Source organism: Suncus etruscus, chromosome 17, assembly GCF_024139225.1.
Source record: "Suncus etruscus isolate mSunEtr1 chromosome 17, mSunEtr1.pri.cur, whole genome shotgun sequence".
Classification (NCBI taxonomy): domain Eukaryota; kingdom Metazoa; phylum Chordata; class Mammalia; order Eulipotyphla; family Soricidae; genus Suncus; species Suncus etruscus.
In genome coordinates this window covers 17,542,176-17,554,552 of record NC_064864.1, presented here as the reverse complement: position 1 = coordinate 17,554,552, position 12,377 = coordinate 17,542,176, and the positions used below count along the sequence as shown (strand labels likewise).

The 12,377-nt window shown below is 40.4% G+C and overlaps 1 protein-coding gene and 1 non-coding gene across 2 annotated transcripts in view; both read left to right on the top strand.

Annotated features, from left to right (window-relative positions):
* ATAD1 (ATPase family AAA domain containing 1) overlaps nt 1–12,377 on the top strand; it is a 42,243-nt gene that overhangs the window by 1,025 nt on the left and 28,841 nt on the right. The window contains exon 2 of the mRNA XM_049764665.1: nt 7,084–7,257. Coding sequence (XP_049620622.1) covers nt 7,096–7,257 — 162 coding nt within the window. The 5' untranslated portion in view covers nt 7,084–7,095. The remainder of the gene's footprint in view (nt 1–7,083; nt 7,258–12,377) is intronic.
* Nucleotides 8,450–8,556, top strand: LOC125995337 (U6 spliceosomal RNA). The gene has a single exon (XR_007490878.1). It is a non-coding gene; the product is annotated as a U6 spliceosomal RNA (small nuclear RNA).

The following is a 12,377-nucleotide window of genomic DNA, read 5'->3' as shown; positions in this document are numbered from 1 at the left end:
GGGAAATTCAGTCTCATCTAAGTTTTTTTTTTTTTTTTTTTTAAGCAGGAAATGGAAAACCTCTTGGCAGGCCTACGAGTCCCACCCATCCTTGCCTTTTAGATAGATAACCCTGAATTGAGATGTTCTGTTTCTTTCTTTTTCATTATTAAATGATTTCTTTATTTAAACATAATTGTGATCACAAACATAATTGTAGTTGGGTTTCAAGTCATAACAAGAACACCCTCCCCCCACCCGTGCAACTTTCCCATCACCAGTGCCCCCTGATCTCTTCCCTCCCCTACCCCACTCCCCATCTGTGCTGTGTCTTAAATTGCATATACACAGGAGCGGCTGTGTTTCTCTGCATACAATGCATTCAGCTTGATTGATTTTAATGCTTCTGCAAGATTGAAAGCTAGTTGCAATCGTATGCCTACTCATGTTACTTGAGTTTTATATATATATGTATGTATATATATAAATGGTGTATATATAGTATATACATGCATATATATACATATAATCTCATGGTGTTGTTAGCAGCAACTTGATGTTAATGATAGCTATGAATAATAGAATCATGAGTGGACCGCTTAGGTGAAAACGCTTCCCAAGTTTCACTTTCATTTCAGGATTATGAGTTGATTACCCAAGTCGTGGACTTTTCGTGTTACAGGTAACCTTAGATCCTGAGTACTGCACTGGGGTTTCCAATTGAAGTATAAATAGCAAGAGATTTTTGTGTCAGTGTATTTTTGCAATTGAAGTTAATTATATTAATCATGTATGTACTGACTGATCAACAGTCCTAGATTTTGTAGTTCCGTGAACAACCAGCAGATGGCAAATTTTTAGATCGATTTTAACAGACTATAAAGGAAAGTGTTTTATTCAAATGTTCTTAGTTTCCATAGGTTGTTAATGAGTCTTAGTTTGCCTTTTGTTTTAGTTTTATCTAGAAATAAGCCCCTTTTCCCCTGAAGTGTTCTAGTGGCTTTGTCAAACACACTATCTTGGAATAAAGTCCAGAGGTGATCATTTTTTACTTCCTGTTAGGAGTATTATTGATCCATTTTCAGGAATCCATATTAATGGAAGAAAGCACATTGTTGTATGTTATTTGAAAAATAATTAGGTAACTGCCCCCTAGCTTTGTTCTAAAAATATAATTAACGTGCTATTTACATTTTTAAACTATCTTAGCCAATATTATACAAACAGTATTTAGTAGGTATTAGATATGTGTTCAATAAATGGCTTTATTGTATGTCAGTTACTTAAAATATCTCTACTTCTGTTTCTTCATCTTTAATGAACTCTCCCAATTTAGATGAACTTAAAATTTTATTATATGCTATTGTGAAGTGGCTGCCTTTTAGTTATTAGTTATGGAGAAATGTGGGTGCTCTTCATTTCCTTTGTAAATTGCTCAAATTTGGAAGCAGTTCTACTTGAGTGGATTTTTCCCCTGCAGTTCTAACTTAATCTGTTGAACAGGTAATTATTGAATAATCTGCTTTGTAAGTGGCAGTTATAAAGATGGATAGGATGTGAATCCTGTTTTTAAGGATTTGAAATCTAGTTGAATACAATCTATTACACTAGTTCAGTAATTAGGGCATGAGGAATAATGCAGAGGGTTAATGCGATCTGAGAGCCTTCATGGAGGAGGTAACATTGGTTTTAGAAGTTTGGGTAGAATTTGACTAATCCAAGATAAATGAGAAGAAATGGCCAGGGTATTTCTAGGTACCAGGAAATGTGCCAGAGGGATAAAGTGGCAATGTAATATCATTGACTCCAACTCTTCAGTTTCTGTTGAAAAAAAATGTAAATTGGGACCAGAGCAATAGCACAGATGGTAGGTTGTTTTGCCTTGCAAGCAGCTCACCTAGGTTTAATCCCCAGAATCCCATATGGTCCCCTGCACCGCCTCGGAGTAGATAGAGCCATGAGTCAATTCTGAGCAGTGCCTGTTGTAGGGAACCTCCCCTAAAGAAAAACAAAATGTTAAGTAAAATTCCTGAAGTTTAATATTGGGTTTATTATTTTTAAATATTTTATTGAAATCACTGTGATTTACAAAGTTCTTCATAGTTGGCTTTCAGACATACAATGTACCAGGACCAATCCCACCCAGTGTTGATCTCCCTCTACCAATGTTCCTCAAGTGCATACCTATACCACCCCCTCAACCACCCAGCCTACCAGTATAAAAGGCCCATTTTAAGTTTAGATTATTAAGGTTTGGGTCTCTTGATTCCAGTGTTGTTGACTCTGGCTTGGATATTTAGTTCTGGTTTTTTTTTTTTGGCCACACCCAGTGGCACTCAGGGAATCAAACCCAGGTTCACCCCGGGCCCGGGTCTGCAGCGCACAGGGCAAAGACCCTACCACTGTACTATGTCTCTGGCCCCAGTTCTGTCTTTTTTTGGTTTTTGGGCCACACCCAAGGATGCTCAGGGGTTACTCCTGGCTATGTACTCAGAAATCGCTCCTGGCTTGGGGGACCTTATGGGACACCGGAGATCGAACCGAGGTCTGTCCTGGGTCAGCCAAGGCAAACGCCGTACTGTGCTATCGCTCTGGCCCCTAGTTCTGTCTTTTAGAACACCACTAGTACACTTGGCCTCCTGTCCCTTTTTGCTAGCTCTGGACTAAGCTCTGGACTAAGATCCCTCCCACAAAGATCACGATGAGAGGAATCAGTAATGGAAAAAGGCAAAGGCCTTTATTTTAAAATACCAGCATGCTGGGGCTCTACCTCTTGCAGGTGCGACTTAGGCCCATCTTACATTCTTGCTTTTATACAATTTTAGAATGAATTGGCTACACATTACATCATTGCTTAGGGGTAAATTGGTTAGTAAATCTATATTTCATAGATTTCGCTGGCTAGATAAAACTTAAGGCTCAAATTCCATTTGGGTGACTGCAGGTTCCTGGATATAAGTTGTCCCTGAGTGCAATTAAATTCCTTAGTTTACTGCTGGTTTACTTAAACTATCTGGCCATCCTGGTATTTCTTAAATGCACCCTTTATATTCATGTCTAAAGCAAAACAAGGTTATAAAAGAAAAACAAGTTAATTCCAAACTTCCATTTTAATACTCCCTTCTAACATTTTCATAATTTTGTTTCTCCTTCTCCACTCAATTCCTTTCTTGCTATATGCTGGGGCCAAGGGTATTGGAGACAACTCACATATAAACCATTACATTTCTTCATGCAGTTATTCTAAATGCCACATGTAAGTGATTTCATTCAGTATTTATATTTCCTTTTCTGGCTTCATTTAACACAATATCTTCCAGTTCTATTCATGTTGCAGCAAATTGCATGATTGCAAAATATTGGGTTTAGATTAGGAGTTTTGAATGCTTTAAAGGGATCCTGTAAGGAAAACCGTCAGGGGGAGAATCTATTAGGGAGAAACAAATTCTCTCTCTCTCTCTCTCTCTCTCTCTCTCTCTCTCTCTCTCTCTCTCTCTCTCTCTTTTGTGGTTTTTGGGTCACACCCGGCAGTGCTCAGGGGTTATTCCTGGCTCCAGGCTCAGAAATTGCTCCTGGCAGGCACGGGGGACCATATGGGACGCCGGGGTTCAAACCAATGACCTCCTGCATGAAAGGCAAACACCTTACCTCCATGCTATCTCTCCGGCCCCAGAGAAACAGATTCTTTATGTGTGTGTGCCACACATAGTAGCTGGAGGGCTACTCCTGGCTCTGATCTACTGGGTCATACCTGGTGGTACTTGGGACTGTATTTGGTACGGGATGGGGGGTGGGATTGAACCAGTCATTGGCTGTATGCAAGGCAAGTGTCTTAACCCTATATCAGTGATGGCTAACCTTTTTGAGCCCGCTTGCCCAAACTGCCACACAAAACCAAAGAATTTCCTCAAAAGTGTCAGCACGTTAATTAAACCTTAATAACAAGATTTTAGTATCTAAAAACTATGCGGCATGCACCGCATATCTTAATTGTGGATCTTCCCGAGTGCCAGCTGCAAGGCTTTTGAGTGCCACCGCTGGCACGCGTGCCATAGATTCACCATCACGGCCCTATACTATCTCTCAGGCCCCAAATGGATTTTTGAATGGAGGGGAAGGTCTCTAAAAGAAATTTAAAAATTACATGGAGCTATTCTGGAGAGATGGAAGTGAAGAGGAACTTTAATAAGTAGTAGTGAAATGTGGGGTTGGAGTGAAAGTATAGTGGGTAGGGCACTTACCTTGCACACACACATCCTGGGTAGCCTAAGCTTCATTCCCCAGCACTCCATGTGGTTCCCAGCCAGACGTGGTACCTGAGCACAGAACTAGGAGTCAGCTCTGAGTAAGGCTGGGTGTAGCCCAGGCATTTTGCCCTGGTAGAACTCAAAACTACAACTTTGATTTTGGGGAGGCGTGGCCATACACCTGGCTTTGCCCTGAGGAATAACTCCTGGAGATGCTGAGGGACCATGTGTGATGCCATGAATTGAACTCAGGTCGGCCATGTGCAAGGCAAGTGCTTCTAATTTATATATATATATATATATATATACATATATATATGTATATATATGTATGTATATATATAAGTAAATCGAAGTTCTTGGTTTGTTTTTGGCCCACACTTAGAAGGTACTAGATACCACTTTAGGATTGGTACTCAGAGGTCATTCCTGGCAGTATTTAAGAGAGTAGTGCCAGAGATTGAGCCCCAAACTTGAATCTGGTGTGCACGTATATAAAATATGTGTTCCAGCTCCTTAAACTATCTCCCTCCCCCAAAAAACAATTTTAGAATTGTAAGGATCTTAATGAAAAATTATGTAGTACGAGCCTAGGAAACCCTAGGAAAATGGGTCTGGATCAGGGGCTGAAGAGGGAATGGTGTGGTGCTGAGGGAGGGAGCTTTCATCTTCCTGGAGACTGACAACTGCCCTCACACCAGCAGTCCTGGGCCGGAGAGATAGCATGGAGGTAAGGCGTTTGCCTTTCATGCAGAAGGACGTTGGTTCGAATCCCGGCATCCCATATGGTACCCCCAGCCTGCCAGGAGTGATTTCTAAGCATAGAACCAGGAGTAACCCCTGAGCGCTGCCAGGTGTGACTACCCCCCAGAACAACAACAACAACAACAACAACAACAACAACAACAACAACAACCAGCAGTCCTTTATTTAAACCAGGGGTCCTCAAACTTTTTAAACAGGGGGCCAGTTCACTGTACTTCAGACTGTTGGAGGGCCAGATTATAGTAAAAACAAAAATCATGAACAAATTTCTATGCACACTGCTTATATCTTATTTAGAAGTGAAGAAACAAAATTGGAATAAATACATTATGTGGCCCGCGGGCCATAGTTTGAAGACCCCTGATTTAAACCTTTGAATCCACAACAAGCACCCTCCCCACTATGCTACTACTCTGGGCCCCAGTAACTAATCTTTAACATTGTAGTGTCATCTGTATAAATTCCTTTTATACACATGCAAAAAAAGAGCCACATATTTATGTCTTATGTTGCATAGCACTTAGCATTGTCTTGTGCTACCAAGAGTATAATAACATTATTTTTAGATATTATTTTTCCTTGTTTATAGGATACACCTGACAATAATGCTCAGGGGTTACTCCTGATCTTTGAACTTAGGAATTCCTCTTGGCAGTGCTCTTGGAACATTGGGGTGCTGGGAATTGAACCTGGGTTGGCCATGTGTAGGACAAGTGCCTTACCCACTGTGCCTTACCCTCTGTCCTGTCTCTCCGACCACAAAAGCATCATTACCGTGGAGATCCTACATTCCAAAATACAATGGGCACATCATTTCCACAAGCTGCTTCTGGGTAGTCACTGCCTTAGAACAAGGGAATGCATACCTTCTCTGTGACTGAGATGACTGCTTGGTAATAGGAATAAAAGTAGGCATGAAGTCTTCTTTTTGTTTCCTTTCTTTGTTTCCTTCCTTTCCAGTTATTTTTAAAGGTTTTTTCTGCTGTTCCCCCATTTTTGGTTGGTGGTTTGAAACAGTAGTATGGCCCCAGAACTTAATGTTTTAACTAATTAATAAACTGCTTAAAATATATGGGGGAAAAGCAGTCAATTTACAGTTTGAATTTCACTACGAATTATTTTAAGTATTTACTTAGAAGAATTAATTTTTTAAAAATAGGCAGGGACAATTAAAAAAAATGGGATGCTCTTAGACTCTGCTTCTGGACTTTCCTGGCTGTTCTGGGGGGACATGAGGTGCCAGGGATTGAAACCAGGTCTCCCTGTGTGCAAAGCACATGAACTCAACATCTCCCGCATTCCCTTGGAAGAAGAAAATCCTACTGTCATTTTAGTGAAATGTCTCATTATTAAGCTGCCTTCCTCAGTTGATTGGCGCTACATTCTAATCTATAGACTCTGAAATAATGAATTCTGATGTATGAAGAATCTATAGACTCTGAAATAATGAATTCTGATGTATGAAGAATACCTTTAGATATTTACTGTTTTTTGTTTCTTTGGGGCCCATACGAGGCAGTGTTCAATACTTTCTCCTGATTGCACTCAGGATGTCACTTGCAAATGCCCTACCCACTATACTATTGCTCCGCCCCTGTTTACTGAATTTTTGCAATAGAATTATTTTCTTAAATTATCTGACTTTTTGGAATATTTGAGTAAAAATTGTGATCAGCATCAGTTTCTAAAGGAAGTTTAAAATGTGTTGGCTTTTAAAGACACTTCTAGGGATCTAAGGATAGCTGTGAGCTTGGAAACTTGAGATTCAGAATTTGATCCTCACATGCAAAGTACAGACTGAGTGGCACTTAGAGTCAGATCACCAGCGCATCACAACCGAGTGTGTGACCCCAGCAAGCATTGTAGCCAAGTGTGCAAATACAACTTAAGTGTAACTTGTGGGTACTCAACAAAGGAAAAGGAAGGGGACAAAAAGGAAAAGTCTTATTTCTACTTAACGTTTTTCAATATATCTGTTGTTGAGTTTGACTTGAAATGAGCTATATTTGCATTGTTTTAACTACCTACTTACTTGACAGCAATTTTAATGAATATAGTTATTACTCAGAGATATTTCTGTTTGCTTTTAAGGTTAACAATCAAGATGGTACATGCTGAAGCCTTTTCTCGTCCTTTGAGTCGGAATGAAGTTGTTGGTTTAATTTTTCGTTTGACGATATTTGGTGCAGTAACATACTTTACAATCAAGTGGATGGTAGACGCAATTGATCCAACCAGAAAGCAAAAAGTAGAAGCTCAGAAACAGGTATGATGAAAATGTTTGAGAATCATTTTTCTTATAGCTAGTTTTTATAAAACTTAAGAATGTGGGGCTGGAGAGATAGCACAGCTGTAGGCTGTTTGCCACCCAGGACGGATGGTGGTTCGAATCCTGGCATCCCATATGGTTACTGAGTCAGGTGTAACCCCTGAGTACTGCTTGGTGTGACCCCAAAACTAAAACAAAACAACAACAACAAAAACAACTGAGCATGTAGTAGAATTTTAAATTCACAAGTTCTATAAAACCCAAATGAAGCGATCTTATTTCATAGTCTTAAAAATACTTCTGAAAATTCTTTTGACCTGTAAAAGTAGCTTACCAGAAATAAAGTTACTGAATTTTTGTTTTGAGTGTCCTCATTAAAATAATGGTAAGGTATACTTGAAACATTAACATTTTTTTAACAGACAAACCTGCCTTCTGTAATAGTATATATTTTTCTTGTTTGATGTTTGAAATACACATAATATAATTTTCACTCTTCAAAAATATCTAAGTTTAAAATATAATGTTTAAAATATTAAACTTATTTTTAGTAAAGGAATCGCTTTAAATTATTTGTATGTTAGCCATAGCCACTTGTCATTTTCTTATTAAGGTAATCTATGTGTTTCAGTTTCTATTCTTTCTGTATAGGGGATATATCTAAAGGTTGTCTCAGGGTTGGGTGTTTTTTTTTTTAAATGTTTTAAGGGCTAGCTGTTATGTTCATTGACTCTGATTTCTGTGAGTTATGATTCTGATAAAGTCAGTCACCATTGTTTGCTTTGCTTTCTTAGAAATGCTTGGCAACAAGGATTTAAAAAAAGAACCGGAAATGTAATTTTGCAAACTGCAATAGCCTGGATGGGAAATTGAGACGTGAATGAAATAAATGCTTCACAGTGCTTTGCACAGCTCTTAAATCAGTTTCGGAAATCTGAGATTTCTATGTTATCTATTTTCTGCATCTTATCTGAAAGCATCTGAGGCATTTGTAGGTTTTCTGGAACTTGACTATAAAGTAGTCTATAGATACTGCTTCATCTTACTCAATTCATGAGTAGGAAAAGTGACCAGTATAGATTTTTATTTTTGTTTGGCTAATTTGAATATATTAATGTCTGAACCTAAGTGCAACATTTATCCTTTCTTTGAGCCATAAAATCCAGTTTGTGGTCAAAACATCATATCAGTGCTTGCTTCGGAAGCACATATACTAAAATTGGAATGATACAGAGAAGATTAGCATGGCCCCTGAGCAAGTATGACATGCAAATTCATGAACCGTTCCATAATTTTTTTGAAAAATAAAGAATAAACAGGGTCTGGAGAGATAGCATGGAGGTAAGGCGTTTGCCTTGCATGCAGAAGGACAGTGGTTCAAATCCCGGCATCCCATATGGTCCCTGAGACTGCCTGGAGCGATTTCTGAGCTAGAACCAGGAGTAACTCAAATGTTGCCGGGTGTGACCCAAAAACAAACAAACAAAAAAACAAAGCATAAACAACAACTTCATATCATTTTTAGAACACTTTTTGGGGAGGTTGGGCCACACCCAATGGTGTTTGAAGCTATTCTGATTCTGTGCCTAGGAGTTATCCCAGGCACAGCTCAGGGGCTCATGGTGGTGTCAGGGATTCAGGATAGTGGCGATTGGTGGCCTCTACTTCCTCATGCCTTACTTAGCTCCTGTGTTGTTTCCCTGACTCCATTTAGAGATGTTTTGGTTTGGGCCCACGCCCTGTTCTCAGGCTTATTCCTGGCTCTGTTCGGGGTCATTCCAGGCAGTGCTCAAGAAATCATAAGCAGGGGCCGGAGAGATAGCATGGAGGTAAAGCGTTTGCCTTTCATGCAGGAGGTCATCGGTTCGAATCCCGGCGTCCCATATGGTCCCCCGTGCCTGCCAGGAGCAATTTCTGAGCCTGGAGCCAGGAATAACCCCTGAGCACTGCCGGGTGTGACCCAAAAATCACAAAAAAAAAAAAAAAAAAAAAAAAAAAAAAAAAAAAGAAATCATAAGCAGTGCCCGGGATAGATTCCAGGTCAGCTCTGTGCAAGGCCAGCACCATATCTCCTATTCTAGCTTCTGATCTTTTTTTATTATTAAAACTTTTTACTTTTTAATTTTGGCTGAAATCCAGTTGTGCCTATGGTAACTCTTGACTTGGGTTCTTCATTGTAGTGCTCAAGTGTTGTTCTAATATAAATTAAAGAGTTATAATATTGGTAGGGATTGGTGAGGCCTTTCTGGGTTAGGCCTGGCTCCTGCAGTCCCTACGGTCAGGCGGATCTGAAGTTGCAGGGTGACGGCGGAGACATTCCCAAAACAGTCAGATGAAGTTCCAGGAGTAGGCCAGCTTTAGTTCATGTCCTAATCGCCCTGTACATTTTCTCACATGGCTTCTAAGCTAAGCCTTTTTTCCTAGCAACTCCTTCTCTGCTCCTTCTCTGGCTCTCTCTACCTCTGTCTCCCTTTCAGCTGCTCTTCAGGTTTCGTTGCTGACTGACTCCCCTTTGCTGATTCTCCTGTTGATTCTGCTCATACTCTTGCTGATTCTATCTTCTCTAATTCTCCTTATCCCCTCTCTTCCCACCCATTCCAGGTGTGGGCAGTTCTGATCATTCAGGTGGGATAAATAAGAAGTTGGGGGAGGAGACACCCATTCTCAAGGACCCGTAAGAGATGTTAGCGATCCAACTTGGTCTTCCTGGGCCCGGAGAGATAGCACAGCGGCGTTTGCCTTGCAAGCAGCCGATCCAGGACCAAAGGTGGTTGATTTGAATCCCGGTGTCCCATATGGTCCCCCTGCCTGCCAGGAGCTCATTCTGAGCAGACAGCCAGGAGTAGCCCCTGAGCACAGCCGGGTGTGGCCCAAAAACCAAAAAAAAAACAAAAACCAAAAGGTCTTCCTGGGCTGAAAGATAGCATGGAGGCAAGGCATACAGAAGGACGGTGGTTCTAATCCTGGCATCCCATATTATCCCCCCAGCCTGCCAGGAGCGATTTCTGAGCGTAGAGCCAGGAGTAATCCCTGAGCACAGCAGGGTGTGACCCAAAAATAAAAATAAAAACAAAAACACAACTTGGGCTTCCTGCATATGAAGCACACAAACCAGCCGATTAAGCCATATTACTCCAACCTATTATTTTTAATTTTTGGTGGCCACACCCAGTGGTGCTCAGGAGTTACTCCTGGCTCTACGCTAGGAAATCTTTTAGGCTGGGGGGACCATATGGGATGCTGAGGATTCAGCCTGGGTTGGCCACCTACAAGGCAATACCTTATGCATTATATTATCGTTCACGGCTCTTCACTCTCCCCATTTATTAATTTAATTTGGTGGTTTTGGGGCCACACTGGCAATGCTCAGGGGTTACTCCTGGCTATGCACTTAGAAATTGCTTCTGGCTTTGGGGACCATATGGGATGCTGGGGAATTGAACTGTGGTCTGTCCTAGGTTAGTGCTTGCAAGGCAGATGCCCTACCACTTGCGCTACTGCTCTGGTCCCATCCCCTTTTATTTTTAAAGTTTGTTGGCTATGGGGTTATACTTTGTGGTGCTCAGGTGACCATGTGGTGGCAATGATTCCTGGCCTCCTACATGTAAAAACATGCACATTTGCTTTTGAAATATCTCTGTGGTCTGTAAGTATGTGTGTATCTATTTTTTGTTTTTCCAATATATATATTTTTTAATTTAATTTTTTTTTTTTTGGTTCACACCTGGTGGCGCTCAGGGGTTACTCCTGACTCTGTGCTCAGAATTTGCTCCTGGCTGCAGGCTTGGGGGACCATATGGAATGCCAGGAATCCAACCAGAATTCATCCTGTGTATCCATGTGCAAGGCAAACGCCCTACCACTTTGCTATTGCTTTGGTCCCCATTTTTTATTTATTAAGGTTTTTTATTTGAATCACCATGAGATACAGTTAAGTTGTTAATGGTTGAGTGTCAGTAATACATTCGAGTTCTAGCACTCATTCCTTCACTAGTGTACATTTCCTGCCACCAATTTACCCAGGTTCTTTAAGTGACTGAGGCCAAAGTGTATCTTTTAAACAAATGATTTTGTCATTTCTTTACTTGACTTATAATAGAATTTAGGTGTGCAGACATGTAGGAAACCAAAGGTACATCTATTAAGTACCAGTTTTTTTTTTAGGACTTTATTGAAAACTATGATTTTTTTCCTTTTTTTTTTTTGAAGGGTCCACTGGTGCACTCAGGAATCACTTCTGTCAGGGCTCAAGAGACCATATGGAGTGCCAGGGGTCAATATTTATCCCTTCTTTGAGTCACAAAATCCAGTTAGTGGTCAAAACTGCATGAAAGGCAAATGCCCATACCAACCACACTATATAACTCAGCCCATGCATATATATTTTAAGTGCCTAGTAAAGATTAAACTCAAAGCTTGTTCTCATAGTGTGGTGTGAGTAGGTAGGAAAAGTTCTGTATGTGATAATATAAACTATAGTTTTAAGTATCTTTTTTTTTTTGTTTGTTTTGTTTTGTTTTTTGTTTTTGGGCCACACCCGACGGTGCTCAGGGGTTACTCCTGGCTGTCTGCTCAGAAATAGCTCCTGGCAGGCACGGGGGACCAGATGGGACACTGGGATTCGAACCAACCACCTTTGGTCCTGGATCGGCTGCTTGCAATGCAAACACCGCTGTGCTCTCTGGGCCCAGTTTTAAGTATCTTATTCTAGTAAGTAGTATAGACAAACTGTAGCATTAAAAAAAATAGAGGCCCTAGTGATAGCTATCTGCTTGCCTTATACATGGCCAACCTGCTTTCAATCCCTCACATCTCATATAGACAGTCCTCCCAGAGCACCTTCAGGAGTCATCCCTGAGCAATGCCAGGTATAGCCCAAAAACATAGTAATTAAAAAGAAGACTCACTTTTTTCTGTATATTATATATTCCTCAGACAATGAATGAGGCAGTCGTAGATTGCTTTGTGAAAGATTTTGACCTCTAGAATATGCAGGCAGCTTTATATAGAAGGATAATTATGAAGAAAATTATAATGGGGTTAGGGATGACAAGCTGTTAAAGGAACGGAAAATAAATTGGTTTAGTTGATTACAAAGTTTATATAACTTCAGTAAA